The sequence below is a fragment of the Alligator mississippiensis genome, chromosome 8 (genome assembly GCF_030867095.1).
Source record: "Alligator mississippiensis isolate rAllMis1 chromosome 8, rAllMis1, whole genome shotgun sequence".
NCBI lineage: Eukaryota > Metazoa > Chordata > Crocodylia > Alligatoridae > Alligator > Alligator mississippiensis.
Window position 1 is genome coordinate 74,382,976 of NC_081831.1, and position 18,106 is coordinate 74,401,081.

At 48.1% G+C, this 18,106-nt stretch overlaps 1 protein-coding gene across 1 annotated transcript in view; it reads right to left on the reverse strand.

Annotated features, from left to right (window-relative positions):
- GPR50 (G protein-coupled receptor 50) overlaps window positions 1-17,815 on the reverse strand; it is a 46,827-nt gene extending 29,012 nt beyond the window's left edge. Inside the window, exon 1 of the mRNA XM_019492770.2 lies at window positions 17,655-17,815. Coding sequence (XP_019348315.1) covers window positions 17,655-17,814 — 160 coding nt within the window. The 5' untranslated portion in view covers window position 17,815. The remainder of the gene's footprint in view (window positions 1-17,654) is intronic.
- Window positions 17,816-18,106: the final 291 nt, after the last annotated feature.

The following is an 18,106-nucleotide window of genomic DNA, read 5'->3' on the forward strand; positions in this document are numbered from 1 at the left end:
AACTATGGTGAACTTGGAGGCCAAATTTTACTTTGGTAACAAATTTGCAGTGGGGTAAAGTCAGGGTTACTACCGATTTGTACCATACCAAGTGAAAGTATCAGCTGGCCTGCTGGGGATTAGGACTGTGATGATTATTATTAGTTCTCAAACAGTCTTTGAATTGACTCATTGCTGCCATGTGATTTGAAGCAGTTATTTACTGATTCTGGGCTTAATGGTCCTTGTTGTGTTTGGTACACTCAGTTCATTCATTCAGTATATTTTATTGATGGCCTATAGCTATAACAGCGTCTTCTCTTTTTAGGCAGAAGTTTTTGGAAACTTTTTTTTCCAAAATTGTATATGAATTATGCTAACAACCATATTAAGCCATTGCTGTTGATTCATTTCTAAACTCCCATTATATGTGTGTAATCATAGAGAGTCTGAAGAAAAGATTCTGCTTTTACACAGACCTTAGACTTAGTAAAGAGTACCTAGCCTTAGTGTCATGGCTTTATATGAATTTGTAAAATAATACATCAAGGTACTTTACTCAACTATGTTTATTGTCCAAATCCTATTGCTGTGCAATTTTTACTTGGGCAACTTTCAGCAGGGGCAATTCTGAACCCACAGCTTTGCAAGTTAGTAAATCACTGAGGCCAGCACACTGCCATCAAGTCAAAATCTTTGCAAGTGAAATCAGAATCAGCCCCATGGACTTCTCTTGCGGTTGCATTTGAGAAGACAGGTCTGTACCTACCCCCACTATCTTCTGATGTATTGCATTTCAGAGCTGCTCCTGTTTTCTTGGACAACGAAGACTACTTAGTGCAATTCCCAAACTTTATTAGATTGACTACAAGCCAAGTCTTACATACAAACAACCTTGCAAGGGAAAAGTAATAGAAAAAAAATCTCCAACTCACAAGGGTAACTTTTTAGCAAGAACGGAGTAAACCAGTTTTGCTACTGGACAATTCTGGCATAGTTTCCTTCCATGGAGGCCAGTGAAAGCCAGGGTTTGCTTAGAGATGGATGTTGATTTTGTAAGCTTGGGGTGCAGGCAGCTCTGACACTAGTCCCTCTTGGCTTTGGTATGTTGTGCCTCTAAAATGCCAAGAAACCTCTCTGCAAGAGGTCAGTTGCCTTTCTATTCTTGGCACTTGCCCTTCATAAGAAACACATGCCGGTCCGTCTCCTGGGGACTTGTGTTTTCATGTTGCAATTTAGTTCCTGCCTCATCATTTTGGACAAACAGTTGGTGTTTCTGTGCCTGTGCAGAGGAAGACTTTCCCAAAGGAAAATCAGAGCTGACACTGTTTTCTTTAGCAGGAGGGGCCCAGCAGCGCCCTGTCACACACCTCTGTTACTTGCCTGGGAACAAGGGCACGTCTGTACTGCTTCCATATAAAGCATGCACCACCCATTTCCTCCTGCTCTGCACATGTGTGCTCCCAAAAATGAGGCAATGTAGTGATCCCAGAGTGATCCTGAGTGCACATCCTGCACCTTTAGGGTCTCTATCTCCATCTTAGGTGCATGCTCTACACCAGTGAGGGGGCCAACCTTTTTGGCAGGCATGCCCACAAATTAGCCCTGCAACCTCCCTGGGAGGCACTCTGATCTCCTTCCCTTTCCCCAGCCTGAATGGCTGCTCTACTTTCAGTTCCCTGCCCTGTGCTCCTTATCTGCTTCTCTTTGCCTTGTGCTCCCTGCCCCCTCTGCTGCTCTGCTTTCTGCTCCCTGCCCCCTCTGCTGCTGTGCTGCTTGTCTCCTCCCTGGTCTGCCGTGTGCCGCACATGGAGGCTCCCAGCACCATCCGTAGCACACATGCCACAGGTTGGCCACCCCTGGCTCTAGACCATGCTAAAACAGGTACTTAGCCTAGCTGTTGGACTCTAGCAAGCAGAGAGCATGCTTTACACTACCATTCCTGGGCACAGCACGGGGATGGGGTAGACATGCCTTAAAGATGTTCTCTCATCTCAGGTCTTATTTCAGACAGTCCATAAGCAGTAGGGTCACGTACAAGTGGAGTGGGTGCAAAATACCATCCTCCAAGGAACACAGCCACTTTGCCCAGAAATAAAGGACCACACAAGAAAATGGAGAATCAAGCCAATATGTATGTTTTGCCATGACTTGTTCTGCTTCCTGCCCAAAGAAGCTGCCTGAAGCTGGTAATAAATCCTCGTCTGGCTTAGTTAAGTAAACAAGACAAGTGTTGGGATCTTCATCTATCTCTAGGGAGGGCAATAAAAGCATTAGTGCTACTTGTTAGTGTCAACCGGGCATGACTTGTTAGCATCAGTTTACCGACCAGCATGAAAACACACACCCTACGGAAATGCAGGAGTGAATGCCATGAAGTGTCATTTTCTACCCAAACCAGCTCATTTAGAGACACTCCGGCTCCCCTCCAGCACAGCAAAATGCTGAGCTCATCTCTGGTTGATCTTTCTAACTTTGAAGGGAGTCGTTGGTACAACCCACCAGGCCACCACAGACACCGACATGATTATTGTAATGAAGCTGCAGCTTTTGGAAAGATTCTGACTTGCTCGTTATTACCGGAGGTCTTCGGGACCGAGCAAAAAGGGGGCCTTGCTGTGGTAGGCTCTGTACAAACACACAGGAGAGAACTTCTGCCCTGAAGACTTTGCAATCTAATTAAGCAGGATAGATAGAGAGTAGGGAGAAGGCTAACATGTCTTCAGCTTGTATCCTTAGCCTTTCAACCCTATTATTTTCCTATTGGCTCAGCTAAACATTTTAGCAGCAGCTTTACAGAAGGTTGAAGCCTCTGAACTGCAAACCAGGTTAGACATGAAAACCAAACCACTCTCTTCCCCCCCCCAAAAAAATTCTCTGAAGTTTTATATTTCTGAATCGAGCTCCAGGGGGAAAAGAGCCGTTCACATTATCTTTGAAAATGTCATGCAATTGCAGGGTTGGAGGGGATCTCAAGGGTCAGCTACTCCAACCTCCTGCAGACTCAGGATTTGCAGTCCCCTCCCACACAGGTGCCTATCCAGCCTCTCCCTGAATGTTTCCAATGTCAGACTCCAATTCGTGGTTTGTTTTAAAAAAGGAAAGTTAAGAGGAAAAAAAGCAAATTCTCCCCTTTAAAAAAATAGTAGTGAGACTGTGTGCTGCAATCGAGTCCAACTAAAACTTGACTGCTACCGTACACGAATGCACCGACATACTACTAAGTTACCCACCCGTGAGTCAGTGGTGGGGGACATAACAAATATTAAAACAAGAGAGGAAGTCTTTACAAGCCCTCCATATACCTGGATACCTAAAGATTAAGGAAAAGGATTAGAAAGAAGCAGACCAGCAGAGGAAGAAGAAGAGAGAATATTTTTTTCATGAAGTGAAACCTTAACTCTTGGCTTCACATAACTTCCCAAGTGTGAAATTGCTTTGGTCCACTTCCAAAACAGCACAGAAGAGAAGGCAGACAGCAGGACGGGTGGCAGCAGAGGTGACCCACAAACGGGAGCCTTAGTCATTTGGCAAGCCCGAGCACCCCTCGTCTAGGAGGTGCTAACGTTTGAGCCAAAAGCCAACATCTGTTTGGGGCCAAAAAAAATTCTCTACCTAGAAAGCTTAGTGATTTACTAGCCAAATCCTTCCCTTAATTTTGACGGGAAGGTTTTTTCAGAAAACACAGAGACATGTAAACCAAAAATGACTGCCTTCTCTTCAGAGAACGCAACCGCTAGAAGCGCTAGGTACCGCCTCTCTCTGCAGAGAGGATGCTTGACCCCCGACCCAACCTCTCTGTAGAACTACTATGAACACCTGCAGGTACTCAAGCAAGTTAATTCATCTGGTACTTAGTATGAGCAGGCTGTAGTATTAGATGCCCCTTTCTGGGACTGCCCACATCCCAGTCATCTCCAGGTGCGTGTAGATGAAACAGGGGACCTAAAGTGAAGCAGTTTTTTAAAACACCATTTCAATTTAGGGCCATTTAAACCCCTATGTCATGCACATACCCGAACTTACCTGCCTCTGGCAGTGGGGAGGGGAGGGTGAGCTGCCAATGAGCAGAGAGGTCCCTGGTCTGCAAGGGGGACTGGTGTTTCCCTCCATGCAACCCCCCCAGGCAGCACCCACCCACAGGCAGTCCCGAGGGGACAGCAGCCACAGAGGGAAGCACTGGGCCCTCAGGCAGGCTCCAGGGGGAAAAAAAAAAAAAAAGATCAGGCTTGCTGCTTTTCTTGGGTGGAGCCTGCCTTCCCAGGCTGCTGCCAGGCTGCCTGCACGGGCTTCCTGCAGAGCCCCTGAGTGGCACAGAGCCAATTGCTTCGCTCCGTGGCTGTAGGGCAGTAAACTAAAACTCCTCAGAGGAGTTTTAGTTTGCAGTGCCCCAAGTCATTTAAGGTGCATTACGCTGCTGAATTTGCTACAGCGGCTGGAATTACTGCGCAATACACCACCGACACATGCAAACACCAACACCATTAAAAGGGGTGCAAAAGCATGTAACCCACTTTAAAGTGTCATGCACGCATGCCCCTCATTTCATCTACACACGGCCCCCCCTGACTGGGTGATGGATCTCCTGACCAAGGAAATGCATATGTTGGATTAGCCATGAGAGCATATGTTTATAATCAAAGTATATAGCTCCTCTCTCTCTCTCTCATAAGCAGTGAAATAAAGTACTGGAAATGGAGCAAGAATATGCCAGCTAGAGCAAATTAAAAAACCCACAAAATTTTGCCTTTGAGTTAAGGAAACATATGTCTGTTTGTGTGCACGCACAGGTTAAAGATCTACCCAAGTCTAGCAGGCTATTGTGCAAGCAGAGCTGAAGCACACCTGCTTCTGTAAGCAGCAGCACACAAGGGAGAGAGGGGCTGGGGGCAACCTTCGGCAAGTCTCAAACCGGTGCCTGTAGAGATGGCAACAAGAAAGTGTATCCACTCTGCCACCCCTTTCCCTGTAAATACCACAGGCATATTTTGGAGAGTTTCATCTTCTGCTGCTGCTTGCTTTTTAAATAATAGAAGTACATTTTAATGACTAGTGAAACTGCTTTAAAGCAGGTCAGTTACTATTCAGGGAAAAAGCAGAGAACAGAAGATCTTTGGGGAAATTAGGTCATTTATGTCTTTGTACGGAGTATTTTTGCAACACCTGTAAATTCCTTTCCAAAGTTGCTCCGTGAGCACCTTAAACTTCAGGTTGCTTCTCATTTCTCAAGATATGATCTTTACAGCATTGTACAGTATTGGAGGTATCAATCAATGAGACAGGGCAATCACAAGCATGAGGAAAATATAGAATGAGAATCTAAATGAATTACTTGAAAGTAAGATCTTTCCCGACAGAAATCCACTCTTGGCAACGACAGTCTGGAATCAGAGGCAGCATGTTTGGGCAACCCTTAATTAATTTCAAAGTGGGGAGTTATTAGAATGATAAACTATGATGCATTTAGTGACAAAGAATGCAAAGAGAAGCAAACTATGTAGAGAGAAGCTACATTACCAGTAAGAGGAGGTTGGGAATACAATCAGACTCTGGCAGCTGTTACAGTTTACCTTTAAAGTGTTTAAGTGTGTGGAACGTTGTGCCGTCATAAAGCTAGAACAGTTTCAGAGCAGACACACGTTAAGACTTAATACTATCTCATATCTGCACAGCTGACTTGCCAGTAGAGCTAGGGACAGAAATGACATGTAAACCAGTATATGCAATTGGAAACTGGTTCAGATCTGTTATATGACAGGGCTAGGTACAGATAGTCAAAAAGCCCGAGGCTGAATCGATTCAGTTTTTGCAGGTTAAATTGAAACAGAAGTGAACAGACATTTACCTCTGATTCAGGAAATGCAGCCACATACCTGCAGTGGCCCAGCCTAGAAGCAAAGTGGGAGGGGGGCCAGAGCAGGGTTCTCGAGCTGTTACTTCCTCTTCCTGCTGCCCCTGAGGTCTCTGGGATTTGCAGTCCAGAATCACAGCAACAGGAATCTACAGGGTTGCTCACCACTTCTTCTTCCTGCTTCCAGTGCCTCTGGGATTTGTAGTCCACAGTTGCAGCCAGCAGGAAGTTTGAGGCCCTTTGAAGTCCTGACAGTCGAAGAACCCAAGACTAAATCAATTTAATCTTTGCAGGTTTGTCTAAGCTGCGTAGATTAAACTGATAAGCAATTGAGCAGGCATTCACTTTTGATTCTGGAAATGCAGCCACATGCCTGCAGTGGGAATGATTCTGCACATGCCTTTTCAGGCAGTAAGTTTGAGCAGGTGAGTAAGTTTGAAGGGGCTTTTTACCCCCTCCCTGGCCCCAGACCCCAGATGGGTTTGTGGGGGAGAGAGGGGCAATCCTCCCCAGACTGTTCTGCATCCCCAACTGGGCTTAGCCCCCTGCCACCCAGCCTTATCAGCCAGCCCTCACTGCTCCTGATAGGGAGAAGAGGGGCAGGGCCAGGGCCAACCCTGTTCTCTGAAGCAGGCAGCTGGAAAGCATAGACCAGGGCTGGAAAGCATGCTGGGATGGTGGGGAACAGTGATTTAACTTGAACCAAGAAGGGGTCTGGGACAGAAGTTTCATTAACCAGTTTGACCCAAATCTGTTAAGTCTGATACTACATTCACCCACGTTTATCTTAAACCGGTTTCAGCCATTTTGAAACTGGTTTTTGTGCATGGAACTTCTATTCTGTTACAGATTTAAATCAGTTTCTGATTACTTAAACTGCTTTATGTGTAACTTATGTCAGCTGAGACTGCCTACAATGAAGTCACTAGTGCCTGCTGTTACCATGTCCTCCTAGAAGGGAGATACCATGGGTCAGCATGAGGGAATACATATTAACTGCATCACTTTCCAATATGTGAGTGCCCAGTTCTGTTCTAAACTATTAATAATATGGAGAACCGAGATGGCCCTCTGGGCAGAGTCAGCACAGTGCCTGCTCACAGTACATGTTCCATATAAAATGCTCATAAAAGACTAAGGCTGGCCTTCCTGCTCATCTTCCCACACCAGCCTTGCAACCAGCACCTTACCAACAGGGAGATGAGAAGAAACTGGCCTTCCATACCCACATCCACAGATCCATGAAGATGGCAGGAAACCACACTAAAGAGGCGAGGTTCCCCACTCAGCTCCCTCCCCTACTCAGCCGCAAGCTACTCACAGTACCAAAAACACTGGCCAAAATTTGCCCTTGGCATTCAGGACTTAGTGCATTCAGACAAGTTACTCTACCTACATGTACATGACACAATTCTGTAGACTCTGCCTCCTCTTTCAGCTTTGTCTGTTTTCTCAACTCCCTCCATAACAGCCTGGTAAAAGGTTACACCCATTACAACTGCACCCAGTCAAAGCCATATTCAGAGGCAGACCCAGCGGGCTTTTGAGTCCTGCTCCACCCAAAAGTTTAAAACCAGCTGCCCAGGGGGAGCCAGAGATTGTAGGCAACTCTGTAACAGATGTTGAACCCATGTTCTGGATGCCCGAGTATGCACTTGGCTTCTTGGGTGGTGTTTGCTCCTTGTACTGAGCTCCATACTGCTACAGCTCCATTGGGTGGCTTAAAGCTGTGGCTATATGAACCGCAGCCAGAGCCATGTAAACATATGCTAATTCTTCTAATGTGGTCTTGGGAGCATCTGGAACAGGGGTAGGCAACCCCTGGCATGGGTGCCAGAGTGTGGCACTCAAAGACATTTTGCTTGGCACGCATGGCGGGAAAGGGGCCAGTGCTACATGGCCACAACAAGGATCAGTGTGTGAGTTCTGAGAACATGGGCTATCGTGAATGACAGGTCATGGATATAACTCCCAACCAGCACCATCCGCCCATGCTCTCAGACCTCACACACTGCATCTAGACAAAGATCCACAAAGCAATTTGCCGTTTTTTTCAAGACACCAGGAACTGAAGAGTCAGAATAGTCACTTCACTGATTTAGTATCAGTGGCAGAACTATGTAGACAACAGATGACTACATCAAAGGCGCATGATCCATTTAAGAGTCACCAATGCTTTGCCCGCTGTGCTTACAAACACCATCTTTGTTTAAAGACACATTTGCTTTCTGGATCTGACAGCTTTTTGTACAAGCTATTACTCTTTTTCTGCAAAGTAACTTTCTAATCAGTCTTGCCACTCAGCAACAAAGCAGCGCAGAATTTTTACAAAATGAGATTGCAAAGCTATAAAAATTGCAGGGGACTAATAGGGCCAGGCCAAAACCACTGCCAGCTCTTTAATAAACTTAACTAGACTTCAAACTCATGGCATCCTTTTAGTAGCTTTGCACTGAATTCTCTTTCCAATCCTGTATCTGTTGTTAGTCTTTTGCTATTTTAAATACATTACAACAGCTCAGCCATCTATTAAAAAGTGGATCATTTCGTGCCCAGAAGGAGGACAAAAACTGAATCAGAAGTCTTTTACGCTGCATCTTTTCAAGGTTAGTGCAAAGCACCTACAATCCCATCAGAGCTGAGTCTTTCAAGTACTTCCAAGGGTTTGAGAGACAGAAAGTCGTCTGAGCACACTTCTTTGAATTCTCTTCTCTGTTTCTTTTTGGTATTCAGCCTTCTCAAAGAGCCCGTGAATAGATTAGGTCAAGGGTGGGATACAAACCCAGTATATTATGCATGCATATACTAGATACATCACATTATATCCTCCTTTAGTTCATAAAGGCATTTGCCACGTCCTATAATCCCCACTGGCATGGCAGCTAAATGCTTTCATTACAAAAGCAACTAAGAGCTGTACATCATGCTGTCCCAGCCATTCGGTTCTGCATACTGGACCACTCTAGCAAACAGGTACTAAAGACGGAGACCCTCGTCTGAGGTACCCCAACAGCCAGTAGTGGAATGTATCCCTTAGTAGGAGCCTCTTAATTTTGAGTGACATGACAACAGCCAGGCCAAGAGGCATGCCCTAGATCAGAGGTGTCGGACACAGCCCACAGGGAGGATCTCATCCAGCCCCCAGTGCTGTCCCCGTGTCTTGGACTGGACCCATGTGCTGCTGTGACATGTACCAGACTCCCCCTGCACAGGGAGTGTGGGGCTGGTCCTGGGTGCATGCAGCACCCAGGACCAGCCCTGTGGGTTGGATGAGTTTGACCTCCCCTGACCTAGAGGTTCAGCAATGACAGATTACAATGGAATCACTCAGACTGACCAGAAAGTCTCTGCAGGCATTGCAACAACTGGAGGCAAGCAGCTGCATTTTCCACCGTTCAGGTTGTCTGGTGATTTTAATGATTGAAGGTCAGCCTGAAATCTGAGCATAAGTATATGGAGGAAAAACCACATCAGAAAGGAGTGCTCTAGCCAACAAGAGAAGGTGGAAGTCCAGGAAGAGGAGCCCCTGCAAAAGTGAAAAGCAAAGTAAGGGCACTAGTCAGTGCACCAAGCCGCTCCTCCCACAGCAGGGCTGGCATCCACCCTGGTACCTAACAGAAGGGCAGCGCGGTTGGGAAGGTCTTGTCTTACATGTGATCTCAGGCAGAGCCAACATGAAAACGAGCTTGTCTACACTGTCAGACTGACTTGCAGAGATACAGCAGCATAACTCTATTAGCCATGTGTGCCCCCTACACAAAGATAAAGCCTACTTCATTTTAGTGCAAGAACTGGAGTACAGTCCCATTTATTCTGCAGCAGACTTAATGCAGGGGCCTACGCTAGTGTAGTCACAGGGCTGTTATTCTGCCTGGCAGCTTTCTTACACAGACCAGACTTTGATAGCTGCTGGGGACACGCGGCTTGGCAATTCTATCATAAAAAGAGCTCCGTCTACAATCCTTCACTCACGCAAGTCGCGTTAAAGGGAACAAACCCACTGAAGCTGACAAGATTGCTCCAGGAACAAGTGCAATTCAGATCAGGGAGGCTTTACCCAAAACACATTCAGCAAAGGAGGGCGCGGGCTGGCGCCTTTGAGAGCCCAGGTGACACCTGCCAGGTGCTCACAACAATTTGACTGAAATGTCCCCAACACAGAACTGGGGCTCGGACAGTTCTCGGGTGCTGATTTCACAACTCATCCCTTACAGTCTTCCAACCTACAGGAAACCTTCTTCTCCTTTTACACAAACAGGAACAAAAACGAGTACTCTTTGTGAGGCTGCAGCCAGGCGGCTAAGGTGAAAAGTAGACCTGCCACTGAATTGCTTACAGCGCGTTGTGCCCTGCCAGTCCCAATGCACTCAGTTATTCTAATAGGATTCCAGCACAGGATTAAATCTTCCTTTGGGAAGCAAAGGCACCGAGGGTTAAGAGAAGACGGATCAGAAACTCATCAGACAACAAGGTGTCTTGGGCCTTCCAAATACAGAACTGTACTCGGCTGCCAAACACTCCCCACACTGGCACTTCCACTTGGATTTCCTGAGTCAGATGTGATGCAGGTAGATTAAAAAGCCCTGGAGATGGCACCTTCCCCCATCCAGCCCCCCCAGTACAAGTTATATGAGCCAGTATTAAAGTACAACAAAGTGGGGTGTGCAGAATGGCACATCTAGGAACAGTGGGACCAGCTGAATAGCCACGAGATATGGGATACTAGGAAGAATATATTGCGTTCTCATTCTTCGGGAGCATTTCTTCCATTAGCTGGAGCCCCCGCCCTATATAACAACCCTCCGAGATACGCTCAGCAGCCACCTTGCAAGTTCTTCCTCGCAGCCTGCTACAGGCCAGTCTCATCCTTTCCATCCCCAGCCAGAAGTTACCCAAAGAATCGCTTGTGCAGAAGAATTGGCCGTAACTTCTCTGGGGACCGAAACATTTCCAGCAGAGAATGTCATTCCTCCGCCCCGACAAGATGCATGGAAATTTCACGTCACCAGGAACTGACAGTGAACGCAGCAGCTTAAATCTCTCTCCCTTCATGGTTTGTTTCTTCCCCGACGCAATGACTTTAGGCAAGCATTTCTCGGCTGTGATCCGCTAGGATAATTGGACCTGAAGGCAACAGAGACCAGGTAGCTGCTCACCAGGAGGTCAGCATTTCTTAATCTGGCTAACCCAGGGAAGCATATCTGCATGATAAATCTTAATGTAAGAGGTGTCAGTTGATTAAGCCTCAGTTACTGTGCTCATGGCAGCCATGGATCCCAACCGCACACACTCGGGCCTCTCTCAGAGCCATTCAGTACAGCTCGATGTTGCAGGCTTAGCTGTCACCGAGTGCAGGTTTGGGCTTTATCTGTTTAACAGAACAAAGCAAGCAGTTTGGAAAAGGATTTAGAGGGACACCATTGCCTCACTCTTAATATCCGCCTTCCCTCCACCCTGCGTGCAGTCTAATGGGGAGCCCAGTCCTGTGAGCAGCTGAGTTCATCTGCTTTTAACTCCAGTGGGAATCGAGGGCAGATAGCACCCCTGGTATGACGCCCAGCACTCTGCAGGATCTGGGCCACTGGGTTTCTTTGTGGCAAGGGCTGTTCTCTGTCTCTGGTGTCCATCAAGGCTCACAGCCCCGGGATGGATACATGCCGGTATTCTAATTAATGCAACACTCTCATAGAGTTTAATTTACCCCATTGTTATTTCCCTGGGAATAGTTGCGGGAACAAGATCTTCACATGAACACAGCAGGCCAAGCATTGAGGCAGCGAACAAGGAGGAAATAAGTGAAACTCTTTACCTAGGAATCTCCTATGTAGATTATCAGGACTGCGGCAACACCTGCTTTGCACGTGCAGAAAAGTTTCAACTCTCTCATACTTAATACTGTCCCACTGCTGCCAAGGAAGGTCAACAGCTTGCCGTTGTACACACACAGTTCCCATCTCTCACCATTTTTATCACCAGCTGTTCAGTATTTGGCAGTTTTAGGAAAGCCCCAGCTCGTGTGATTAATGAGAATCTCAGCTTTCACTAAAAAAAAAAAAAGCCATTTCCTAGCAGCTGCAAAAACCAACCAGCCAATCTCATGATTGTTGAGCACTTCACAAGACAAGTACCAGCAGTGAGCAGCGAGCCCACGCCGTCTGCTCACGATTCTGCCAGGTCTCACACTGCGGGTGACACCAGGCCCCATTATTGAGGGCTAGTGGGGCTGTACTTGGTCTGAAGGAGCATCAGGCAGCGCAGGGAATACCCTCATCCTAACTTTGGCCCCCAAATCTTGCACACCCATGTAGTGGTCTCCGGCAAGGCAGGAAGGCTGTGTCCTGAGCACCAACCTCATGTGCCCGCTCAGCAACTCCCCTGGCAGAGCTGTTTCCAGAGAGAAAGCACAATGCTCCTTTCCTCCCCTTTCTGCTTCCTACCCCACCTGGCTTCACTAAGCAATCCCACTTGAGGATAGCAAAGATGTCTCTTGAGTTCATCTACTAAACCATCCTCACCAGAGGCTTCATTAGTTATGAGCAATTGAGCCATTTGCTCCCTTTGCTGCCATCCTGCCCTGTGGGACCTCTGTCTGATGCTCTGTTTGATCCCTGTGATATCCCAGCAGCACTACCCACTTTCTGGCTTATTGAAGCTGATTGCAGCACCAGCCTAGGCAGTAAACAGGGCACTGGCTCGGTTAGTCACAGCTCTGGGGAAAGCAATGCTGGGCTTCAAACAGAATTGCCCCTGCTCCGCCGTCCACTGTTTTCCAGCCCCCACGATGGCTCCTACCCCGCTCCACTCCCAAAGCCAAAGCTGGTTTCCCACTTATTTGTGAGCCCTTGCCCTGCCCTGTCCTCCCTGACATAAGTGCCCCATCCTCTTCCGTGTGACTCTACCCCAAGCCCTCACTTTTGGATCCTAGTGCATGTCCCTCCACTGCTGCCCACTGCTGTGGTCCGCCCCTCCCCACTCCATCCATAGGGATCCCAGCTAGAGGGACAATCCCCCCACACCTGCTCCTTACCAGGGTGCGGGATGAGCAGAGATTGTCTGGTGCAAAGGCTCCTTCCCTGATGCAATGAGCACTAGCTGGCAGCACACAGCAGAGCCTTGCACCCAGGGTTTTAAGAGGGAGAGTTTGTGCCTCCAACAGGCTGTGCTTTCATCAGAAACCTCCAGCCTGAGTCCCTTGGCAGGCCATGCCTCAGTCACAGAAACCCAGACAAGCAACTTTCAGGAACAGGGGTATTTATACCAGGGGATGCTGAGCTCAGTTCAGCCTAATGCCCTCATGTTGCCCCTGCTGCAGAGACACAGCCCCACCGTTAAGAGGCTGTTTAATGGACAGGCACAATTCATGGCTTTGGCAGAGCAGCCACCAAGGGCAGGTCTATGCCAGCAATGACACACCATGGGCAGCACGGCACACTTGAAACGGACTGTAGTCACCAAGTGCAGCGCTAGGCACATGTTGGCACAACTGCTCAAGGGCAAAGGTTTACTGGAGACTGCCTAGCCCTGATTGAAGGCAACTACGCTATGCTTTGGGGCACGGTGTACATAAGACTGAGCACACCAGGCTGGCATGAAGCACTTCCTAGCATGGTCCATGGTGTGGAAGTGATCTTTACCTCTGAACCTACCTTAAAGCATGGCAACTGGAGAGTCCAGTTTGTTGCTGTGGACATGGGGAAGAGGTTAACCATCTCCAATAGCACAGAAAAAGAGCCCGGATGGAGATCTGTAGAGTAAGGACTCTTCAGTAAAAGGGGGAGGCCAACAGGCATCCTCGGGGAGGAATATATAGGAGGAACCTTTCGCAGGAGGTACCAGAAGCCGTATTATGGCATCAGTGGCAGCGTGACAAGGGCTGGGAGTGTGGGAAGGGGTGCGAATGAGGAGAAGAGCAGCACTTTCATGAAGTGGGAGCAGACTATGACTACCCACATGTTGTGTGGCATGGGCACAGCCTGCAATTCAGATGGAATCCATCTCAAGAAGCCCCAAAACAACACCTTTGCTTAAATCTCCCCTTCATTTATAAGCCGCTGGGATCCGGGTTGTATTTCTCATGGTTATAATGAATGGCTCTGCAAGCCACCTGACAAACAATCAAAACAAATGCACATGCTGAGATCCACTATGCCTAATACACCAAACACTCTCTGCCTGGGTGGGAAAAAATGCTGCATTTTCAAGTGTGTTACAAGGAAACTGTCTAAACGCTGGAAGAGGTGATCAGGGGTGAGCAGCACCGGAGGTTTTATCTGAATCTAGTATTAGGATTCTCAGCAAGCAGGTGGCAAATTAACTGCCTTGCTCCAGGTGACACACAGTGGCCACTGGCAGCTCCCTGAAAACACACGCTGCACACCCTTTCTGCAGGCAAACTGTGCATCTGGATTAAGATTTCAGTGTAAAATCCATATGCATGCTCACTGAGTATAAAATGACTATGCCCCATGCCAGTGGAAGAGTTACTAGTCTATGTTTCGGTCATTTGGTGCAGAAATCCTGCCCTGGTAAGGAATATACAAAGCAGCCCAAGTTTCTCGCGCACATTTAATTTTAGGATTGTCCTGGAAACTTGTATGGTTAAAAGGGGCTGGGCTGGAGTTCAGAGGGAAATTTGCAGTTTTTAGGCTGACACTTCTCTGAGCGATAGCCCTTGGTAAGAGGAGCTGCATATAACATTTTGGAGTCCTTCCATTTTTTTGGCTGCAGAGATAGTGAAAAAAAAGAAATCTAAGGCTTTGACCCAGAAAAGGGCACTCCATGGTATGAACTTAAAATCTACTGCTGAACTCCATCAAGGCCCAATTTAGAACTATTTCAGAAATCATTGCACTTGAAAAAGTGATTAACAGCTCACATCTGTAAGAGCCAGCATTTCTGCAGAGGCTCTTGCATGAGTAATGACAAGCGCTCACAAAGAAAGACACCTTTGCAGTGGCATAAGGACACATTCAGGGAGGATTCAGGCTCATTATGTCTCTCAGCTCCATTTAACTTCACCTCTGGAGCGATAATATGGATCACAGGGTAAAATACTGTATGTACTAGATCCATGAACTAAAGGGCCAGAATATGAACCAGCCCTGAAACAACACAGATGCTATGAGTTCGTGAAAGGAGTAATTGCTCTGTCAGCGTAAGAGCCCTACCAAGATTCATCTAACTCCAGAGCAGAGTTGCTACAGCATGGGCACTGCAATTATGCCCATCTGTAAGCAAGACTGAGCAGGCAAAATATTAGCACCCGTGAGATCTCCCTCTCTGCAGCACAACGAGAGCAACTTCTCAGAGGAAGACACTGCTGCTACTAAGAGAAGAGAGTGGGCAGAGCTATTCAGGAATTACCTGGGGTCAGAGCTGTTCAAAAGGAGCAGCAGAGCTCAGGCTCCCCTCAGCTCACTTCTCGCCACCACCCAATTCCCATTCCCTTCGACAAAAGGCCTTGCACGCTCCACGGTGGGTCTCATCTACCTACAGTTATTCCAGATGAGAGAGTCCACGCACAATTGCTCAGAAATAGCTACTGTGCTTTAAATCTACTGTCTCCCTTAACGAACAAACCCTTAGCTGCTGTTCTGGTCCTGAAGTCTCGGACTATAGTTTTCAATTTGAGGGTCCCCTCTGCTGCCCACGCTTTTTGCCAGAAGGAGGACTAGGCCCCCTTTCCATTTGGGAGAGCTACTCACACTTCATACACATCACTCAGATACAAGTTGGGGGAAGATGTATTTTGGAGAGGATGTGGGGGTTGTTTGGTTGGTCTTGGACAAACACTACCTACGGCATTCAGCCCGCTGCGCAGAGACACATGATGGAGCACAATAAATAAGGGCACAGCAAGAATAAGAGTCAGGAGGAATGGGTGGTCTCATGGCACTGCTTGGCACTGACACTTGTACCTTTGTTTCCAAAAGTATTTCAGCAGCAGAGCATCACGCTGGTAATTGCCTGTAGCATTCGTGAGAATGCAGGCATAAATCACCAAGATAATATAACTCTGCAGACAGGGCTCACTGTCCAACAAGTCCCTCAAGAGCTTTTCATCCCTGTCTAAGAAATTGCACACTGCCTCAGCTATGGGCTGTCACAGAACACTAAATTAAGCAAATGAGCCCTCTTCCCCCACAAAATGATTCACTGCTATTTTGTTTAACTATGACAGCACTGGGAGAAGTAAAAGGCAATTTTACCAGGAAAATAAAGTGCCCTACGATATCTCAGGACTCCACTCAGGCCAGCAGTACCTCTGGTGTGTAAATATAGGTACTGTGTGTGCATCAGTCCCTTTCAACTGTGAATTTCGGGTCCATATCCTGGCCTGAGCCCCGGCTGTGCTAGATCTGGAAGGTTACCTTCCATTATGATAGCCTGCGGTTGCCTCTTGGACAGCTCTTCCTAAGCAAGTTCACAGCTAAGTTGCACAGTAGTTGGCTAGGACCTGTGTATCCAAGGGGGGGTTGAGGGAGAAAGAAAAGATGCTACATCTGAATGCTGTGTTAGCTGTTTCAGGTATGAATGTCACTAGTTGGTTGTCACTCTTTCATGTGCTGTATTTAAGGAGTTCGCAGTTTCTCCTTCCCAGGGTCACTGATTATTAAAGTCTCTACATTCAAAATCAGAGCAGTACTTCCCCAACCTGACAGTCAGGGTTGAGTAAGTTTAAACTCCTATACACCTAGTGCAATGTTGCCATATAGGCTAGATCCCACAGGTTCACCCAGGAATAACAGATGTGTCCCCCTGCACCTAAAGACTTTGTTAAATGCACCACAAGGTTGTGGCAACTTCACTCGCAGCTTATTAAACCTTTGAGGTGTCCGGACACAGTTTCCCTGCCTTGCTGTAGACGCAAACAGAGGCACAGCTCACACCAAGATACAGTTTAAAGCCTATCGTTTTTAAGTGGCACGACAAAGAGCTTACAAAGTCACTACTGTGCAGCTTCTATCCAATGCTTTACAGCGACAAAAAATACAAAATTGGGGAATGGCAGGAAAAAGTCCACACTCAAAACACACATGCACCGTGCTTAGATGTGACTAATATCAGGATTGCTCAGACCAAATACAGACACCTTCAATTGTTAAAACAAATGCAAAACTTCAGAACTCGTGGTTCAGAGATACTTTTTACTAACAACAAATCGCAAAACAATAAAAACCCATTTCTGCAAGCTTGTGGGCACGCACACCTGAAATGTTTAAACACGCATCCTTGTCAAACTTTCAAATTATCCACTGACAAGCAAGTGGAAGACCTAACTTGTGGATCTTATCTGATCACTAACAAGCACAGCAGCCTTAAGATCAGGTAGGCTAAATACACCGAAAGCAGGATAATAAAAGAAGAGCCATACAAGGAAGGGCTCAGCTGCCCGGTAACCCTCCTCCCTGCTCACTTGGAGACCAACCTTGCCCATTCCCTCTCAGGCAAGCGTCGCACCTGACTGAGGACCGCAGGACCGAGTCCCTGGCAGACAGACAGACTGGAAAAACAGCCCGCAAAAGTTTGAAGACAAAAAGCCGCTTTCCCAGAAAAGCCACAAACCCGCATCCGGACTGCGGCTCCATCACCCTGCCACCTGCGCCCGGCTCCGTGGCACCGTCGCCTCTTTACTTGGCTCGGTGGGGACACGGCAAAGCGGACGCCCGTCGCCTTCTGGGTGCCCTCCAAGGAAAGGTGACTTGGGGAGGGAGGGAGGGTGGGCGAGAGGCAGGGGAGAGGGGCTGCAGGTGGGGAGGCGCCCATTCCTCGGCCCCTTGCCAGCTGGAGGGGCGCGGGGGGAGGCTGCAGGGACCCGGCTCACCCGCGTTGCGGAGCTTCTTGTTCCTCAGCACGGCCAGGATGACCAGCACGTTGCCCAGCACGTCGGCCACGATGGTGAAGATGAGCACGGCGGCCAGCAGCAGCGGGGCCGGGCTCTGCGCCAGCCCGCAGCCCGCGCAGCTCTCGTTGCCGCCCGGCATCTCCGCCCCACCGGGCAGCCCCGCGCTCCCGGGAGCTGCCTTCCCGGCTCCCCCCAGCCCGGGCTGTCCCCCGGGGCTGGGCTCCTGCTGGCCCCCGGCTAGTGGCCCGTGTCTTGCCCCTGTGCTCAGGGGTCCGGAGGGGATTCCTGGTATGGCCTGAGGGCTTTGCCGTCCTCTGGGCTCTCTGCTGAGGGCAGCAGGACACTGGCTGCCGCCTCCCTGGGCTGCTAGGTCCTCTTGCGTAGAGTTGAGATGATGCGTTTGTAGGGTCCAGGATGGTTGGACACAAAGT